Raw genomic sequence first — 21,791 nt, forward strand, 5'->3', positions numbered from 1 at the left:
AAAAATTAATTTGAAATGGGAAAACTAATTTGAAATGATGGTTTTTATTTGAATTAAAATTAAAATTTTAATTTTTGAAAATTTAAAATTATAATTTTTATTTTTTCATTTCTTTCTCATTTTTTCTTTTTTTATGGTATTCTTTATTTTTTAAATTTTTAAAGATTTTTTAAGATATTTTTTAAAATAATTAATTTTAAATAAAGAAAATAATTTAAAATTATCTTTTTTATTTGAATTAAAATTTGAATTTTTATTTTTTAAAATTTATTCAAAATTATATCTTCTATTTTTTTTCTCAATTTTTTCTTCTTTTATGATTTTTTTAAAAAAATTAATTTGAAAAGAAGATTGTAATTTGAAATGATGATTTTTATTAAAATTAAAATTAAAATTATGATTTTTTTAAAATTTAAAATTATAATTTCTATTTTTTTTAATTTTTTATGATATTTTTAATTTTTTATTTATAATAATTTTTTTTAGATATTTTTTTAAAAAGATAATTTGAAATGGGAATACTAATTTGAAATGATAATTTTTATTTTTATCAAAATTAAAATTTTTATTTTTTTATAAATTTAAATTTTTTTAATTTTTTAATTTTTTTTTGAAAAAAATTAAAAAATATCAAATATTGTGTTTTTAAAAACGTGATTTGGGATGGCGTTTTTAAAAACGTCATCCCAAATATCATTTTAAAAAATACCATATTATTTGTCATTTTTTATTTTTTATTTTTTTTTGATATCATTTATGTGAAAATGGGTGGTGAGGTGGCGATGATAAAATACTGTTCAAAATGAGGTTTTATCATTTTTATATTAATTTAATAAATAAATTAAAAATTAAATTATTTATGTAAATAATTTTTTTTTAATATTAATTAGGAAAAAAACTCTCCCGTTGGCCGTGGTCGGTCAGTGCATTGCACGTGCCTCGCACGTGTTGAAAGCTAGCGTGCCATTAAAAGGAGGTTTATTGGCCCAGGCCTGGTCGACGGTCGTCGCCGCGCGCCCCTTTCTCTCCTTCCCCTCCCCACCTTCCCTCTCCGATCCCGGCGATGAACGCCGGCAGCGCAGCGAAACTCATGGTCGAGGCGCTGCTCCAGCGCTTCCTTCCCCTGGCCCGCCGCCGCATCGAGACCGCCCAGGCCCAGGTCCGCTCCTCCCCTCCCTTCTCCCCTCTCTACTCACCTCACTCCCTTCTGGAATCTCGGTTTCTCCCTCCTTCTTGATCCATAACAGCGTTATCGAGCGACATTTCTCCCGAATCAACCCCTTCCTTAGAGCATTGTAGGCCCGAGACCTCGATTCAGGGTTCTCGAGACGGTTCTTGATAGGTGGTCATGGATTTCTCGAAGCTGATCTCAGTGTACAAGCTTTTGCCCTAATTCGAGTTTCTCCTCTTCCTGATGTTTCTTTCAGGCTTTTTCGCAGTTTTCTTCCCTGGGTAGCAGCAACCCATGAGCTGAATTCCTCAATATGAGTTTGCTTTATCTTGTATGAAAGAATTCTAATCTTTCGCCAAATTTTTGGTTTGCAGAGCACACACAGGACATATTTATGGTTGACCTAGAGGCTAACTAGCTTGCTTACATTGACGAGAACTCGTTGTAATTATCAGCCTTGTGTTACTCATGTTGGAAATTTCTTTGTTTTTGCACACAATGTAGTCTGGTCATGAAAATGATAACGGAAGTTGTGGCTTTGGGTAGACCTAATAGTTCATAAGTGATTTAAGAGAAATATAGTTTAGATTTGTGGGTTTTCATGAGCTGATAATCATTTGAAGCATGATGTTATTTCCCTTGTGGTGCGTCACTGGCTACCTAAAGTGCTCGCTAGCCAATTCAATTTTCAATAATCCAGGAAGGACAATATTTGGTGGTTATGTACATTTATTTCTCTGAATTTTACTTCAGAGAGTGTAGTTTTAATTTAGGGTGCATTTGGTTACATTTTTTGATTTTTGATTTTTAAAAAGTACTTTTTATTTTTTTTGATTTTTGCTATTGAGTAAAAGCAAACAAGTAAAAAGTGTGTTTGATAACTATGTTGTTATAAAGCAAGAAGCAACGTTTGGGGACGGCAGGTGAAGAGCTCGATGAAGAAGAAGGGTTCAGGAAGGGAGAGAGAAAGGGATGGGGAGGTGAAGAGCTCGACGAGGGAGAAGGGTTCGGGTTTTTTACTTTTTGATTTGACGTTTTAGATGTGGGGAAGTAAAAAAAGCAAAAAAGCAAGTTTTGGAAAGCAAAAAAATTTTGCTTTGCATATAAAGCAATTATTTTGATTATTTTGATTTTTGCTTTTTGCTTTTTATGGTGTTACCAAACATTGCTTTTTGATTTTTACTTTTTAAAAATCAAAAAATAAAAAAAGTACTTTTTTAATGGCTAACCGAACGCACCCTTAGTTGAAGGGTTGTTTGGACACTGACTGTCCTATTCTATTAACATTTTTTCATTTACGGTGGGAGTATGACTTGAGAGTTTGATTTATTGATGGAAAGTCCTAGGAGGAAGAAATAAGAAGATTTGGAGAATTTGTTAGGCCTTGCAGTTTGAAATTTTGTGGGACCATGCAGACCAACTTTTAAATCGATCTCTCATATTCTTTATGTATATAGTGGAAGAATTTTAACTCCAGGATGACAACAATGTGATATCCATGTGTTATTTTGTTTAGGCAAATATTGTTTAGTTGTTTTCAGTGGATTAGTGGCAGATTTTTTTTAAAGTTTATTTTGCTCTTCTAACTTCTAACCACATATAACAAGCAGGATGGACAGTACCTTCGACCCTCTGACCCAGCTTATGAACAAGTATTAGATTCATTAGCTATGGTTGCTCGTCATACACCAGTGCCTCTTTTGGAAGCTCTTCTTCGGTGGAGAGAGAGGTACCTACAAGATTTTAGATTATTTTATTCTGATTTGTTTTAGTTTTGCTATATTGAGCTTGATTTGCCGGTGAAGACATCATCCTTTGTATTATCCATGCAACATATACAATCTTTGTAGTGGACTCTTCCAACTTCAACCAAGCAACATGGAATGTTATCCCAGATAAGGTTCCTTGATAGGGAAATTTGATTTGTCATCTTCAATACCCAGGGCATCAAATTGCCAATTTGGGTTCTTGGTACTTGCCTGCATAACTTGGATTTATTTAATTTGTATAATTATGTCTTTTCTCCTTATGGTATTGATTGTGTATGAATCAACAGATTCAGAGTGTGATATCTATCTTTTCTGTTCACAATCTAAAATGTTCTTTAGCCAGCCATGAGATAAGGAATTTTCTGATATTCTTTGGCTTGGGTGCATACAATATGTTTGGTAATACCTTTATTTCTTATGTCCTTTTGAAGTCCCAATGGGCAAATTTTCGTATATGGAAAAAAAGACATTCTATTTCTTGATGGCCAAGCAACATTTTGAGAAGCTGTTTTTTCCTGCTGCTGTTATCAAGTTGTTTTGATAGTAGTATGTGATCATCCTCATTTTTCTAAGAATCTCCTATCTGTCATATTTTATTCCTTTATCAAATGATAACTGCTAATCACATGCTCACAGAAATTTCTACTATTATTTGGTGTTGGTAAATCTGACCTTCTGGCAAGAGAATTTTGCAGAAAATCTATTGAATTTTCTTTTCCAAAAAATTTCTCATTAGCAGAAAGAGTCTGTCCTTATTGGATCATTTTGCCCCTGCTCTGAGTGTGACTGCTTTAATTCGTAATTTTCAAGGAGAGGCATAGAGGTTTATTAGATTCATGGACAATTTTTGCCGAAATTATAAAACTTTTTCTGCAAAGAATGAAGTCTGGTAGATTTTTTCTGCAAAATTATCTTTGTGCATCCAACCCAATGCAATGTCATCTGCTTTATTTGATCATTGCTATTTTTTGGATACTCATTCTATTGAATTAGTCATGTGCATCATTGTATGTGGATGTAGGATTTCTTTGCAATAATTAGCACAATTGATTTTTTTTTTTTTCCTTTATAATCAAATCCCTCCATCACTCATTCATCCCTTTGGACCAGCCAAATGCAATTTATGTCACATGTTTTAGTTCCTTAAATCTGACTGGCATCCTGATCCTATATTCTCATGGGAATCATATGCTGCCCTTGCAAGATATTCTGAGGCTGGCAAAATCATTTTAGAATAAGGATGTCATCTTGGTTGAGATCTCAACCAAGATCTTGATTTGTGTCGTCATTAGGCACTCACCAATATGCCCTTATTATTTCAGCTGATGTAAACTGATATATTCTGAGATATCAGCTGATACAAGATCAAAATATCAGCCAATATTTTCTAACTTTCTCTTTACTCAAATAGAATTTTTTAATTAAGACCAACACCTAAAAATAATTGCTAATCTTGATTTTGGACCATCACTTTGATATCATGGTTCCACTCTTTGGGCCAAGATCTCAAAAAAAAAAAAAAAAGAAAAAAAAAGAAAAAAAAGAAAAAAGAAGTCGATCCTTCCAAAATTTCCCACTTTCCATCTTGGCTGAGATAAGCCAAGATTTCTGTTCTTTTCAGTCTTGGCCATCCAGCAAGATGACCAATACATCAGCTTTTAAGAACCTTGTTTTAAAACTATTGCTGGTGCATTAGATATACAAAAAAATTTTCTAACCAAAAATCACTTATGGCTTGTGTAAATTTTGCACATTAGCTATACATTCTAGGTGCTGAACTGTGCATTGACTACTGCAGGAAATTACATGTTTGTCTATTTTTGCGGCAGTGTCTACAAGCTTCATTATGGATGCTTGTGTATGCTTGTGCAAACATATATATGTATGTGTGTGTGTGTGTGTGTGTGTGTGGCGGGCAGGCCTGTCTGACCACCTGTCAAAAAAAGGAAAAAAGGAAAAAATTGATTTGGATTGTAAAATTTTGTTTCTTATAACAAACTCTTCTACGGATGGTATAGATAAATTTAGAGCTATTTGAGTAAAAAAAAAAGAGAGTAAAAAGGTTCAAAGAAGGTCGAGTAAATTATTGCTAACCCCCTTAGAGGTTTGGGGTAATTATATATTTCCTCCTTTGCATCGGAAATGTACATTTTACTACCTAACTTTTGCTATGTGCATAACACATGACCTCCTACCATTATCGTTTTTGTTAAATAAGCTAATAGACCTTGCCGACGTCACTCTCTAACCTGTCGAGTCTAAAAGGACCTTAACCTATTTTAACCTTAGTCTTTTTAGGACTAACCTGGTATTTTTAACCTTTCCCAGATGATGTAAGATATTTTAAGACTTAGTTTAGAGAGTGATGATGTCAGCAAGGTCCATTAACTTATTGAACAGAAAGATAATGGTAGGAGGTTATATGTTATGCGCATAGCAAAAGTTAGGCAGTGGAATATACATTTCTGAAATGTTGCGTGGGAAGCCATAATTAACCCACCTCGAAGCGAATCAGTGTAATTACTCTTTAAGATTTTATATCATAACAATCAACTGCTATCATGCTGTATGACCAACATCCAATTGAGCAAACCTCTATAGACAGAAATTTACTACAATGGACAGCAGGGTATTATCATTATAGGATTCTTTTTGCCTTTTTTAAAAAGCTACTATTATAGTGTGAATCTGTTCAGATCTTATCTATCTTTATGTCACTGACCAAAGTTTCTTGATTGCATTTCAGTGAATCTCTAAAGGGTGCAAATGATGCCTCTACATACCAAAAAAAGGTTTAGATATATCTGCAAACTTTTCTTTCATTCCTTTTGCACCATGTTAAAGGTCAAATTTTAATGTTAGTTTTGTCTCATAATGGGTCATTGCATGTTATGTTTTTGTGATTTGCTAATCTTCTTATTGAGATCATAATTACAATTTGGTCATTTTTCTCATATGATGTTGTTAAATTCACGTAACGTTCCAAGGAAGGAATTCATACAGGCCATCTATTGGTTGCCATTCCGAAAATAGCTTGTAACTTTATTTTTTTATAATGTTATTCCATTTCCTAGTATTTTATGTCATTCTGAGGTTTCTAATCATAATTCTTGTCAAGACTTTTACATGATTCTTTCATAACATGAACATTGTCCTTCATTGCTGCTATACCAACATCACCATGCTCTACAAAATAGTGAAAGCAGTAAACTAGTAATTGATTCTCCTGATCCCATGTTTGCAGTTTTGAAGTTTTGGATAATTTTAAGAGGATTCTATGATCCCAAGAATATTCTTGACTTGCAGCAAGGTTGAGGAACCAAATTATAGTTACAGCCTACAGAAACTAGCTTCTGGCTCATGAATCATTGTATGTGCATAGATTATGACGGAAAGGAGTGTATAATTCTCTGTTATCTCATTAGCTACATCCTTGAATCCATATTATACTTGAAGGTCGTTTACTATGCTTGTGCACTTGTTAGGAAAGGAGCGTAATTCTTTAGAAGGTGCCAAAAGCTGACAAGCATAGTATCGATCTTCTCTATATCAAAACAAACACCTAGAAATTTGTAAAATATGCTTGGATGACCTTTCCTTTAATTGCATCTTCAATAAACAATGCCCCGATCATGCGAGAATGAAACCTGCTAAGTTGAAATCTCTTTGGAAGTACCAAGAAAAATGCTACAACATTGAATTGTTGTTAACAAGTTGTAGTAATGCAGCCTTTAAGTTTTTTGAGTATGCTCGATTCATGAAATTCCACTATCATTTTTTTTTTTTGGACAATATGGATGTTTTAGGAGTTCAACAGTTTATTGCAAGAATAATTTTGGGATCAATCCCTGAGGAAACTAAGGAATTACAAACTATCCTTGGCTTGTTCTCTTTGTGCTATAATTGATAGGAGATCAAAATAAAATTACATCGTCACTTAGATGTGGGTTGTAGAGGATATGATTTCCCAAAGCTTTTGTTGGGCAATAACCTTTTGGCTCCTATTCCAGATCTTTTAGGTGATATAAGTACTTTTGATTAGTCAAGCTAGATATGTTTATAGGCATGAAAATATCATAACACTGCATGTCATGGTGCTGTGTGATCTCTATGCACGAGTAGCTAGTTCATGCTCAATATAGTTTGAGCATAATGTACCATAGCATTATTTCTTTTGCCAAGTTTGCAGGACACTGCTTAGATTAGGATTTGCCTCTTTATTGTCCTTGTGACATGCAGTTAGACTTCATTGAGATATATGATGTTGCATGGAGTGTTTGTTTATCTGCTTACATTCAAGGCCACATGTGCCACTTGTGTTCAAGCATGTAATTGATATTTACAAGTTGGCAATATTGTATTTGAACGTGAGTAAGTGCATATGCACATGTGCGCAAGAAATATTTTGTACTGACTCACACTTGATATTGATATATGATTTTCTGCAACTGCTGATACTGAATTTTTGTTATAGGATAATTTCCAATAATGTCGGCGAACATAATGATTTTGGATCACTAAATTAGAAAGCCATTCCTTTGGTCTTTTATGTGCTATGTTCTGTTTGCTGTACAGCTTGCAGTGGAGTGCATATTCTGCTCTGCATGCATTCGTTTTGTGGAGTGTTGTCCCCAGGAGGGAATTACAGGTTATTCGTGTTTAAATTTAGATCTTTGTTTCTTCCTGCTATTATTTTGGTCTTACAGCTTCTAATGTCATGTTTTGTTTCTTTCTTAGTTCAGAAAAGCTTTGGTCTGGGCTCGAAAGTTTTGTATTTGATTGGCTGATCAATGCAGACAGGTGAGGTTCCTGGAAATGGTTTATCAATTTTGTTTTCTTGAATATATATCTTTTGTTGGAACATCGATGAATCAAACAATATTTCCATTCCCAAATTGCCATTTAGAAATTTATGTTGATAATGTAAGACCTTAATATTTCTCATGGTTTAAGTGCTGTAGTGAAATTGTGAAAACCTTGAGTACTGTTATAGGCACTATTAAAGGAATTTGAATGATTCTTCTTGTCATACAGGGCATTAAAATATATCTTGTTCTTATGCATTAAATACATATCTCTATAATTTTATTACTTTTAATTACTCATATCAGATAGATGGTTATCCTTAAAATCATCCTTACTTTCAATTTTTTAGAATTTTAAATTATAAAATCTTAAATTTTTTGAAATATTTTTTGTTTGCATGCTTTTCAAAATATAAGGATTTGATAATTTTCATTTTTTTTCACCACTCATATGACACTACTTAACTTTATCTCATTTTTATTTCTGTAGTTTTCAAATGCTAATATTTATTCCATTACAAACTCTTGAAATTTGAATGAACTTTTGTTGATGTGGCCAAAATACACTTAATATATTTTCATGATTTCATCATAAGAATGCAGGAGAGGTATGGATTTTCTTAGTTTTTTTATATTTTCTCGGAAACAAAATATGCAGAAATATAACTAAAAAATCTGGATGCGATCCTGCTCTAGGAAACAAGCACAATTTTAGATTTGTAGTAAAGGTTATTTATTTATTATTGATCATGATCCTTCTTGACTGTCGAATATTTTATACAAAACGTGCAAGATCAAAACGATCCTTGCTTGCTTTGAATAAATGAAACATTTTTAGCAAAATGGGGAAAAAGTATGGGCTCAAAAAAAATCACCACGTTGGGTGATGGCACTCAGCAATCTTCTGTTGTTTTCATTGCTCAAGTGTTCTCGATGTGAGCAAGGATATGGTTTCTAGATTGTTAGACGACCAGATAACACAAGAAACAAGTCACCCATTAATACTATTTATACATGACAGGAAAAGGTGATGCTCCTTCATTTTCTAAAAGAAAAAAAAAGTGCAAAACTGTAGTTTCAGCTGAAATTATCTGAAAGCAGCTGAAATCCGAAAACATGGGGGCAGTTTTGGCTCTTCCTAGCTAAAACTGGTCCATTTGAACAGATTAATTTTAACTGAAATCTAAAATCTTATAACTACCTAATTTTAATAATGGATTAGCTGTTAGAGAATTCAATTCAACTTGCTGCTTCATTCTCATAATGATAGACCAACTTAAAAATAGTTATGATCTACCTTTTCCTTAATATCTAAAACACTTGAAATTTTTAATTAGTAGCCTCCAGAAAAAATGACTTGATTTGGCCAAGTTGTCAATTGACTCATGAGTTTTTCAATTGGGTCCTTTGCAATGCGCTTTTTCAAGACCTATGAAAGCTCTAATTGAAAATACAGATCCTTACTTCCCAAAATTGAGTAATGCAACCAAGTCAAAATATGAAAGCCAAGTACTTAAGCTTACATTTAAATTTCAGAAACATTTGTATCTTTCTTTGTGAACAAGGTTCGTTGTCTCGGTATTAGACCCTATACCCGTTACATCTTGGTACGGTGTTGGTCTGGCATGATGGTTATTTCGGCATACCGACACTTGGTTCACACCCCCCGCCCCTCCCCAAGAAAAAACAACCCAAACCCACTATACCACGTACTAGTTCGGTGCCGGTATGGTATGGTACAGTGTATGTATCTATATTGATTGGTATGGTGTACCATGTTTCTGAATGTTTTTATGCAAATGAGAAATTATGAAGCCAAGAACTTTCGTATTGAGGTTGACATGCCACCTCATTGGGAGTCCAAAACTGTCTGAATGTTAATTAGTGAGACTATACAAACTGAAGTATAAACATATGATAGCCAAGGATTTAAGTATTGGCGCATATCAGCCAAATGTTAAGTCCCTTACCATACCAATAAGTCCCTTCGTTATTTAGTGAGACTATACAATACCATTAAGAGTTGGAATTATGCCACAACATTGAACGGACCTTACTTTTTGCTGTTCTGACACCAGTAGGTGTGCTGTGTCTCCGTATAGTAACGTACTTCACTACTCCATACTGTACCTGTACCAGCACTTTCAACACCTTGTAGATACCCTTATCTAAAAACCCTATCCTGCTCCTTTATTGTATGCCGTCACAGTAGCACATTAAATGTTGGGGTTAATACCACTAAGAATGGAAGGAGAGGTTGGTTTCATTTGGTTAGATATAAGGTTATGGTGCATGAGAGAATTGTCTACATTAGGTACGCTTGAAGGTATAATTGTATGCATCATTCCTTCTGAAAAATGTTAAGCACGGTATTTTCACTGGGGAACTTTTTGATAGTTGATGTATTATTTCACACCTTTCCTCGATGAGTCTAGAAACCCTCCTTAAGCATCTATTTTAACTAGATTTGGTTGGTAGTTTGTTGCTTTGAATGTAATTACATCAACCTGGTATATGTCCTAGGTGGCTATCTCTTATGAAAATCGAGCAGTCCCATCGTGTCGACTATCTAGCATTGGCTATTCCTTACCTGCAATTACTGTATGTGAATTTGAAGTTATATATGCTATTGAATACTGTTATGGTCCCTGGTTGTGGATCTGGTTATGGGTCTGTAGGACTCTGTTAATGAAGGGACGGATGAAGGTGGAGAGGTTGGGACAGGGGAAGACCTCTTCCCTTGTTCCTACATATGGTTGCTTTAGGAGTATAGAGTTCGTTTGGGTAGAGAGAACTCTAATCTCTTCAAACACAGAGTGTTTTGAGGATAAACTTCATGCTACTCTTTCATTCATGGCTGACGCATATATCAGCCTTAGGGAAGAGAAACTGCAGACTAGGTAACTGCCGTAACATCCTAATATTCACAATCATAGAGACATAGTGGGTTATAGCACAATCCCACTACTCCCACTACAATAACTACATCCTAACAACAAATATAACTGCATAACTAATTACAATTGAAATTAACAGTCAAGCAGAGTTGCTGATGGCATCAGTTGCAGCTGCAGCTGCAGTCTTCTTTTTGCTGTAAACCAGCCCTTTAAAGTTAGAGTCCATAACATCCCATTCCCCCTTGACGTTGTCCTTGTCCTCAAGCACAAAAGAAGGAAATTGCTCCTGGAGTGCTGCAACAGGTTCCCAAGAAGCTTCAGCAGGTGATTTTTCGGAACAATGAACTAGTACTTCAGGAACACCCTTGTTAGCACGATGATCGAGAATAGCCAGAGGTTAAGAGATCGGGTGAGAGTGCACTGTTGGGGGCAGGGTTGGTTCTATGGTTTGCTGGCTAGGGTGATATGGTTTAAGGGAAGATACATGGAAGACAGGGTGTAGTTTAGATGTAGGGGGCAGATCTAACTTGTAGGAAAGGGGGCCTAGTTTGGCGAGAACAGTAAAAGGGCCATAATATTTGGGAGAGAGTTTCTGATTGCGACGGGAAGCTAAGGAAAGCTGGCGGTATGGTTGAAGTTTCAGAAGGATGGATGAACCTATAGGAATGTCTAAGTCACGGTGGTGTTTGTCATAAGAGGCTTTCATAGTTTCTTGAGCTCTAAGGAGGTTCTGTCTGAGGTGGGCCAAGACTTCATCTTGATCCTGTAATGCTAAGTCAAGGGCATCCAATTTAGAGAGTCCCGGAGAACAAGCCTGAAGAAGAGGTGGAGTCCTGCTATAAACCACTTCAAAAGGAGTTGCTTTTAAAGCTGAGTGGTATCCGGTGTTGTAACAATATTCTGCCCAGCTCAACCAGTCAATCCAGTGCTTCGGTTTGTCACTTGTGAAACATCTGAGGACTTTTCCAAGGTCCTATTCACCACTTCACTCTGCCCATCGGATTGGGGGTGATATGCAGCACTGAAATTCAATGAAGTCCCATACAAACGTAATAGTTCACGCCAGAATGAGCATGTGAAAATCTTTTATCTGTCACTCACAATAGAGGCCGAATTGCCATGGAGGCGCACCACATTATCAAAGAAAAGCCGTGCAACTGAGGTTGCAGTGTAAGGATGAGAAAGAGCAATGAAGTGGCCATATTTGGAGAAACGGTCAACCACAACTAGGATAACATCCTTGCCATGAGAACTGATTAACCTTTCAATGAAGTCCATCAAAATGTCAGACCAAATCATTGTAGGAACTGGAAGAGGTTGCAGTAACCCAGCAGGGTGTAGGAGTTCCCCTTTATGACGTTGGCAGATTGAGCAAGTCTTGACAAAATTCCGAACAGAATTCTTCATACCAGTCCAAAAGAATCCTTGGAAATCCTATGCAATGTACGCTGATAACCCTCATGACAGCTGTTGTGAATAGCAGTAAGTACAGACAGGATGAGAGGAGAGTTCAGCGATAAATAAACTTTAGAATACCAGTCCATTCTTTATAAACCAATGCTCTGCAGCCTCATTAGATTGAATTTTCTGGTATAAGTCCTGTAATTCCTTGGAAGAAGATACCTCTTTGCGAATACCATCAAAAAGATGCAGTTGAGGAATGGACAAAACAAGACATTGAGATGGCTTGGTTGTACAGCGGGAAAGTGCATCAGCAACCACATTGCTCTTTCCAAGCCTGTTTTCAATGGTGAAAGAAAATCCTAGAATTTTACTAAGCCACTTTTGTTGGAAAGCAGAGAGTTCCTTTTGATCCAGCATGTATTTGAGACAGTAATGGTCTGTAAGGACTACAAAGTGATGCCCCCATAAATAAGGCCTCCAGTGTTTGATTGCTTTAACCAGCCCCATCAACTCCTTCTCGTATGCTGGAAGACCCTGGTATCTTTGTGCCAATGCTCTACTAAAGAATGCTACTGGCTGATCGTTTTGTTGAAGAAGTGCTCCCAAACCCACATCAGATGCATCACAAGCAATGGTAAAGGGTTCAGAAAAGTTGGACAGTGCTAGTACAGGGGCGTTGGCCATGGCAACTTTTAGCTTCTCAAATGCTGCAGTGGATTTCTGGGTCCAATGAAAGGAGTTTCGACGAAGCATATTAGTGAGGGGTGCTGCAATAACCCCATAATTAGGAACAAACCTCCAGTAATACCCGGTCAACCCCAAAAATCCTCTCAGTCCCTTCACAGTATTCGACTGTGGCCATTCAAACGTGGCTGCAATCCTGCTTTTATCAGCGGAAACCCCACTCTTAGTTACCACATGACCTAGATAAGAAATTTCTTCCAGCCCAAAGGCACGCTGGGACTTCTTCAAGAATAATTGGTTAGTCAACAGTGCTTGGAACACAATACGAAGGTGATTAAGATGCTCCATCTAAGTCTGGCTATAAATTAAAATGTCATCGAAGAAGACCAATACAAATTTCCGAAGATAAGAACTAAATACCTCATTCATCAGTGCCTAAAATGTAGAAGGGGGGTTTGTCAGACCAAATGGCATGACCAAGAACTCAAAATGCCCATGATGAGTGGGAAAAGCAGTTTTTTCCACATCTGTCGAACACATTCTGATTTGGTGATAACCTGACCTGAGGTCCAGCTTAGAAAAATATTTAGTTCCCTGCAGCTCATCCAATAATTCGTCAATAACAGGGATGGAAAATTTGTCTTTAATAGTTTTGGAGTTCAGGGCACGGTAATCAACACACAAACGCCAAGAGCCATCTGTCTTTGGAACCAATAGAACAGGTGAAGAATAGGGAGAATGCCTAGGCCGAACAAGGCCTTGTCTTAATAGGTTATTACACTGTTTTTCAATTTCATCTTTCTGAGTGTGTAGGTAATGGTAAGGACATACAGCAATGGGGAGGGTTCCAGGTTCCAGATGGATTTTGTGGTCATAGGTTCTTTGTGGAGGTAAGGTGGAGGGTTCAGTAAAGAGGGTGGAGTACTGTTCTAATAAGGCTTGGAGTTCGAGATTGGTGAGTGTTTTGGTTAGGTGGATATGAGTGAGTGAGGGTTTTGTTTTTCTGTATCCCTGCAGCGAAACTCTTTTTCCAGCCAACATAAAATCCATTCTCATTGCAGAAAAATCTAATGTTATTGGTCCCAAAGTTTTCATCCAATTAACCCCAAGGACAGCGTCATATATTCCCAAAGTAAGCAGATAGAAATCTATTTTAAAGACATGTGGTCCAAGTTGAAAGGAAATTCTCTTGCACTCTCTAGGACCGCTAACGCTAATACTCTCCCCATTGTCTACTAAAATAGTCTTGCCCTTGCTCCCATTAGTAACCAATTTTAACTGAGAAGCAAATTGAGTATCAACAAAAATGTGGGTGCTACCTGTATTGATGAGTACCCGGATCTAGATAGGTTTGCCACACACTCTGTGCCACCAAGTTGCAATGTTTGAGGAGGAGCTCCATTCATTGCATGGAGAGATATTTCAGGAGCTTACTGGTCCAAAGATTGTTCTGGAATTTGCTGAATTTCCAGATCTGCTTCCTCTTCATCTTCTACCTCTAACCAAAACAACTGCTTACATTGATGGCCTCTCGTGTATGCTTCATCACAATTATAACAAAGGCCCTTAGAGCATCTCTCCTCCATTTCAGTTCTATTTAAATGCTTGTAGAGTTTTGGAGGGCCCCCAGGTCGTTGAATCTCCATAGATTTCTGTCCCAAATTGCAAGAGAAACTTCCTTTGGTAGAAGGAGATGATTGAGCAGCAGCTTCTAACCCTTGCTCCAGGAGACGTGCCATATGCATTGCTGAATACATGTCCTCTGGTTTATGAAGTTGAACATTTACAGAAATCCGGGTTTTAAGACCAGACAGAAATAATTCCATTTTCTGTTTGGCTGTGAGAGGATCTGACCTTGCTGCTAATAATTCAAACTTCTCTTAGTAATCTACTACAGTCCCAGTTTGCTTCAGTTTGCTCAATTCCCCCAACTGATTATCTCGTATGGGAGGGCCAAAACGCAAGTTGCACTGCTGTTGAAAAATGTCCCATGTTAAATCAGGTGTCTCTTGCTTCAACTGTCTGAACCACGGCAGAGCTTTTCCTTCTAAGTTGAAAGAAATCAAGCCCAACTTATCAGCCTCTTCAGTATTGTGATGTTCAAAGAAATGGTTACAACAATCTAACCAAATCAGAGGGTCTTCAGAACCATCATAACAAGAAAAATCCAGTTTAGGAAATTTTGCCAAGAGTAATTGTTGTCCGAGTGCTCAGGAGCCTTCTGCTTATTTTTCTCCCCCTTATTGGAGCTGCTTGACTCTCTGCCTTGATTACCGGCATGCAAAGCAGCAATCTCCCTTGAGGTTTCTGCATGTTGAGTTGCAACTAGAGTGGCCAGACACCTGATTTCCTCTTGCATCGCCTCCAGCTGTTGTTGCAATTGAGTGCTTGGATCCCCCAGAATGTGTGGCTCTGATACCACAATGTTACGGTCCCTGGTTATGGATCTGGTTGTGGGTCTGTAGGACTCTGTTAATGAAGGGAAGGATGAAGGTGGAGAGATTGGGACAGGGAAAGATCTCTTTTCCTACCTATGGTTGCTGTAAGAGTGGGTGAATAAAAAAAAATAGAGCTCGTTAAGGTAGAGAGAACTCTAATCTCTTCAAACACAGAGTGTTTTGAGGATAAATTTCATGCTACTCTTTCATTCATGGCTGACGCATATATCAGCCTTAGGGAAGGGAAACTACAGACTAGGTAACTGCCTAGTAAGCAGTAACTGCCACAACATCCCAATATTCACAATCATAGAGACATAGTGGGTTATAGCATAATCCCACTACTCCCGCTACAATAACTACATCCTAACAACAAAGATAACTGCATAACTAATTACAACTGAAATTAACAGTCAAGCAGAGTTGCTGATGGCGCCAGTTGCAGCTGCAGTCATCTTCTTCTTTCCGCTGTAAACCAGCCCTTTAAAGTTAGTCCATAACAAATACAAGATCATCTTTTGTAGTTTTTTTATTTTTCCTTCTTATGTTTTAACAATATATTTGTTGCTATGAGTCATAAATCCTATCCAGAACTTTGACTAGTCTTTTTTCCCATTACTTTTTTTTTTTTTTTTGGTGTGTGCGCATGCCTGCATCTGGGGCAGGTGTGGCTCCCCGGGTGTCCCTTTTTTTTTGAACCAGGGGTGGGAGGTGGTTGAGTCATATGCATGTGATGTGTGCTGCACATGCTCAGAATTTATTAGAAGAATCATGGCCTCTTAAAACCACTTTCTGTTCATGTTTCGCAGACTCTCATGCTCAGCATTTAATGGGAGAATTAAGACTTCTTAGAGATCACATTTGATTCATGTTTTGCCAAGCCTTTTTCTGAGTTTTGTGATATTTTGAGCAATGTTCACAATTGAATCATGTTTTGCTCAACAACTACGACGAATAAGCTGCAAAAGCTGTTGCTGGAGATTAAAGAGCTTCTTATATTAAATATGTCTGAATTGGGAAGGGGAACTGTGGTTTTGTGCTAAACATGTTGCTTATTGTTTCTCTTAACATTGATTTGGTGGTGTATATGTAGGAATGTTAGCCAGGTGGATTATCCTTCATTGGTCGACTTGCGAAGTCTTCTCCTAGATCTTGTTGCGCAATTATTAGGTGCTTTATCACGGATCAGGTATGTATACCATTGCTTGATCCTTTATTGACATTTTATAAGTTAATTTGGTCAGATCTTCCTCTTGTTTCTAAATATGCTGTGTCTTTTTTATAATACATTTTGGTGCTTTCTGGGAATATTATAATTTTTTTGGTTGTTCAAGTTTCTGATTCATATGATTATTTCAAATGATTCTTGGTGACAGATGGTCTATTTTTGCCAATTAAAAGCACATGAATCAGCATATTCTGTACAACATATATCATGTTTTACAACAGAAATATATCTGCAAAAAGGTTCGAATTACTGAGAATATCTCATATAGCTGTTTTAGGCCTTCTACTCTCATGCATGTTTCCTGAAGTCTACAAAACAATATGAGGTGCAGATGTTGAGCCCTTATAAAATATATGAGATGTTGTCTTTAGTTTGTACATGAGACGGACAAGCCCATGTTGAAGCTTGTCCTGTTCTTTTGGGGAATTTGCATCAGAGAACCTGCTCATGCTGCAAGGGTGATTCTAATAACTAGTCACTGTTATAGGTGTTGTTTTTGGTTTTTCAAAAGTAAACAAATAGAAGAGACTTTTTATATTTTTTCCAAATAATTTTGATTTCTGCAGGAAATTAAATGGGTATAGAAACCAAGGTTTTCTATTTTATATTGTCATATTTTCTCACTTTCTTCACTTTTATCTCTTTTTTTCTCCAAAAAATTGGATTCAGGAATTGCCTGATAGTTTGCAAATGAGATGTCATGCAGAAATTGCTGCAAATTGTTATTGATTTTTTTTTTTTTTTTTGGGCAGCTATTTGTTTGCATTTAGTTCTGAGAAAAAACAATGACATAACATTTTTTTTAATGGGAGTGGTACTGTCCATACTGAAAAGAAAAATGAAAAAAAGGAGTTGGCAAAGTCCTAACATGTCATTGTAACAGATTGCTGGTAATTTAACACAGATTATTGTTTACTTCACAAGTAAAAATTATCTGATATTAATGATATTAGAAATGTAAAGAATGAAGATGTTGACCTTCTAATTATTGGTAGAAACAAACACAATGATGGCTCTTCAAAATCAGAGGATTTACTTCTTAACAGCTGTTCTATTTTTCCATTTAATAAAATATACTTCAAAAGGATGAGTCCTGATTTCATGCTCCTGCTTAGACTGACATGTAATCCTGATTTCTTGCTCCTGCTTAGACTCTGACATGTGTCACAACCTGTTGCTATGTCCATGCAAAATTGGACCATGTGCACTTTCACAAACCTGATAACGAGATATTTTTATATCAAAATGGTACAGGAGCAATAAATCATGGATCATGGTTAGAAGTTTTCATTGACATAACAAATTAATTTGCATTCTTATGCATTGAGACATGCACCATAGCATGCTTTTTGTGTCCAACTTTGCCTAAGGATCTTTTGAGCCAAGGACACAAGACTAAGATTTGAAAATTGACAATCTTTTAATTAAAGAACTTTGCAAATCTTATGAGTGATGCATCGAGTTCTGTTGATCTTAAGTTTGTTCTGCCCAATTCAACTTAGAAGAATTACAATTGTAAAAGATTTAGCTGTTGTTGTCTGATTATTGATATAGTATGATGATCATGATTGGGTGCAAGTGGTCTACTGATCTGTTCTCTCATGATCTGGAGGGTAGAAACTAGAAAGCTTTCTTTTATCAGTTGTGGATCAGATTTCTCAGGATCAGTTGATGTCAACAGTTGAAGCTAGCAACAAGATGATGATCTTTTTGCACTTGGTGATAGGGATGGGCTCCACCACGACTTGCAGTTCAAATGGTGGATATGTTGTTAGTGTTTATGAGCATGATCTTGACTGTGAACCAACTCAGTGGATGTGATTTGAATAATTCAGACTCCACAAAGTCCAACACGTATATATATTCTACTATACCTATGCAATATAAACCATGGTCTCAAATCTCAGTGGGACATCTTGCGGGACACTGAGAGTACCATTCTAAGTGTTGGGATGGGATTGTCCTACTATTGTTCCAGCATCCTAATTGGTACATCTTGGGACATCCCTGGTTCCCAATGTTGAGACAGGATGGGATGGTGGCGTGTCCCATTCCATGGGCAAATTGCTCCATCCTATAGGATTTAAAGCCTTGATATAAGTATTTTATATATGATATAATTTACTTGATTGTATGTTAAATAACTTAGAAAGTCTATTATTTCTTACTGAAAAACAAAGACTATATTATTACATTAATTGTTATAGAATTTGTCATGATAAGCACTCTGAGCAGTCTGCATGAGAGCAGCATGTGATAAGGCTGATCTGGGCTTTACCTTATTGATCCAAACCTGTTAATTTAAGCATAACCCACAATGTCAGTTGTCACTCAGTGGAAACTAGCTACTTGTCAAATATTAATTTTCTAAATATGCAACTAATTAAAGATTTATCCTTAAAAATTCAGTTCAATAGACACAAATTGCCCTTCACTTGATCAATTTTCTGGCTATTGAGAATTTTGTTGATGATGCTTTAGTTGAATGTTTTGAATACTTGAAGCATCAAAAACAAAAAATGTATCCAACTAAAACAATTTTAATGCTTATAAGTGCCTGTATACACATGCACTCCATTCATGTCTGCCATCCAAAACAATCAAGTTCATCATCAAAAACAAAAATGTATGCAACTACGCTCAAACAATTTTAACTCTTGTAAGTGCTTGTATGCACATGCACTCCATTCATGTCTGCCATCCAAAACAGTCAAGTTCATCAAAATGTTAGGTCTTCATCGAACTAATATTTTGCGAAGCCTTTATTCAGATATCTAGCAAGACAAGAATCTCCTTCATTGCTCGACTGAGCCTGATCTGATATCTAGCAAAACGGGAATCTCCTTCATTGCTCAACTGAGCCTGATCTGGTATTGTGCTTCAAACTTGCCATCAGAAGATGAAACCAAAGCATGCACCAAACTGAGAGGATGCAAAAATGGGTAATGGTTCTTGACTTAACCAGATGCAAACTTCCATTTGGCCCAAGCCTAGCCTGGTCTGACTTAAGCCCTCTTTTTGACCTAGATCTGGTCCCCCATTACAGAAATACAGAGGTTGGCTTGACCTGGCTTGGCCTCACCTGGTCCTAAACCTTGGTTGGACCTAATACCTTTTTTAAATAAAGAAGAAAAGGCGATTTTAATGTTGGTGATTGAGTGATTTTGGAAAATTTAAATGCTCATCTGGCAGACTAACCATTAATATACCTAGATTAAGCAATTAATTGGTACTTCTAATATAATCACAATTTTTAGTTGATATTATACCATATAAAAGCATTCATTTTTTGTGATATATATCATATATATAGGCTGCGCTAGGATTGGGTTGGTTATGATTGACTTAGACTCAGCCCGAAATATCTTCCGATCTAAAATCCTAATCTGGCTTAATCCATTGGATCTAAAATGATAACTTCACCTATTTGCATCCATACCAATGAGAAGAGTTCAATTCCTAGTTAAACAATTGAGCTTTCTAGTCCTTATCATTTTTTTTTAATTTTAAAAGGGCCTTGTCAAGTCACTGTTTGGTCTTTTCCTCCTCAGAATCTTGTGCTGTCTCTTTGTAATCCTTCTTGGTTATGACTATTAATTTAGCTAAGATTTGAAAGGAGATTTTGGTTTCGACAATGATTTCATTTTTTTTTCTTTTTTATTTTGTTTATTTGCCTGTTGATCATTTCTTTTAATTTCAATGATGTGAAGTTTTGGTCTCCAAAATGTCCATCATTGTTTTGAACAAGGTCTGCAATCTTCGCACTGGTCCCTATGGCTATATTGGTATTCGGCATCGGTATGCCATGTATGGGGTTCACTTTGGTGTATGACACTTGGTACAACCCCTCTCATACGATGTATTGGTTTGGTACTAGTACGTTTAGTAAGCTTGTTGTACGCACTGGTACTGCGAATCTTGGTTTTGAACATCAATTAGCAAGAGAATACATCCATGTTTTGCTATTTGAGCTTCCCAATGTTGCTTTAATTTTTAATTTTGATATGCTATCATCTTGATCATTCATGTTGCTAGATTTCATTTTATTTGGGAAGAAATAATAATGTGTGCGGATGGATGGTTGGATTTTCTCACTTCAAACCATTTTTTCATGGTTCACAATCTAATTGGAAGATTCAATCCGTTCTTCCTCATTCATGCATCTATGGGTTTGATGCAAATGTTCTTTGTTTGACAGAAGTTTTGTTCTAGAATGCCTTTCTTAAATTCTAATGATAATGTTCTTATCAACTTTAACATGAAGAAGTTTGTGTGGTTCTCATCGATAACAAATTTGCTTGTAGCTCAATACCTTGAGTCTGCAGTGTCGTCTAACATGTGTAAATTGTTCAGCTAAGAAATTATGTCTAGTAACATATTTTCCTGAACATTGGCATGATGATGCTCAAGTCATTTCATGCTGAAGATCCACACAAACATATGCTTTGTAAACCCATTAACTCCAAATTAATTCAATCATTAAATCAAGCCAAGTTCTTTAGAATTTTGAAGTTAAGAAGCAATATACTCTTAATTATATTGACTATTGTGAACTTAGAATGCTGGGCAACTCAATGAGGTTACGGAAGAGGAGAGGAGAATGGCATTGTGCAATATTACATGATTACTACGAGATTATGTCATTGTGCAGAATAACATGAACTTTGCTGATATTAAACTCACAAGCAACTTCAATAAGTTGGGAGAAATGCAGTGACCAATATAAAAATTATGTGGCATGCTCTTTGCATGGAGCTGCAGTAAAAACAAATTATCGAGTGCATAAAGCATTGGCATATTAGTTCTTGGTTTCAGTTAGTGACAATAACATAACCAACAAGTCATGAACTGTTACAATTACGATGGGTGAGAAACAATTGACATGCCAGTTACCAAAACATACATACTACGAAATTCCACATCACATAAAGTTTCCAAAATATCTGCAGAGGCATGAAATGACATCAGAATTGGCAGTTGATCTATATGTTTTGCAATGTACAGTTTGAGCTGTGGCAGTTGATGGCTTTCTGTATCTAAGATATATTTTATTTCAATATAATGACATGCATTATATTCATTACATTATACAGGTTTAGTTCTGTGACTGAACGGTTTTTCATGGAGCTCAATACTCGACGAATTGATACTAGTGTTGCTAGAAGTGAGACACTCAGCATAATCAATGGAATGCGCTACCTTAAGTTGGGGGTATGCATTAACTGTCAATGTGATATGGTCAACTGATTGGATTTTTTCAGAACTATAACTGCAAAGCTGCTTTCTTCCTGTACATACGGAGGATATATATATTTAATCGTTTATGGTTGTAAAGATAATTTTTTTTGTTGCTCATATTTGCTATATGATCAACTCTTTCGTTGTCGACCTATTC

At 36.2% G+C, this 21,791-nt stretch overlaps 1 protein-coding gene across 3 annotated transcripts in view; it reads left to right on the forward strand.

The window, feature by feature from the left end:
- Positions 1-1,004: 1,004 nt before the first annotated feature.
- Positions 1,005-21,791, forward strand: part of LOC105046808 (uncharacterized) — a 45,362-nt gene continuing 24,575 nt past the window's right edge. The window contains exons 1-7 of one of the 3 annotated variants that reach the window (XM_010925530.4): positions 1,005-1,159; positions 2,782-2,900; positions 5,687-5,732; positions 7,516-7,588; positions 7,683-7,740; positions 16,262-16,357; positions 21,490-21,607. In XM_010925530.4, the coding sequence (XP_010923832.1) occupies positions 1,064-1,159; positions 2,782-2,900; positions 5,687-5,732; positions 7,516-7,588; positions 7,683-7,740; positions 16,262-16,357; positions 21,490-21,607 (606 nt within the window). In that variant the 5' untranslated portion in view covers positions 1,005-1,063. Of the gene's footprint in view, positions 1,160-2,781; positions 2,901-5,686; positions 5,733-7,515; positions 7,589-7,677; positions 7,741-16,261; positions 16,358-21,489; positions 21,608-21,791 lie in introns of those variants that run through there. The other 2 variants (XM_073259519.1, XM_073259520.1) reach the window with 2 other exon arrangements.

The sequence above is a fragment of the Elaeis guineensis genome, chromosome 6, assembly GCF_000442705.2.
Source record: "Elaeis guineensis isolate ETL-2024a chromosome 6, EG11, whole genome shotgun sequence".
Taxonomy (NCBI): domain Eukaryota; kingdom Viridiplantae; phylum Streptophyta; class Magnoliopsida; order Arecales; family Arecaceae; genus Elaeis; species Elaeis guineensis.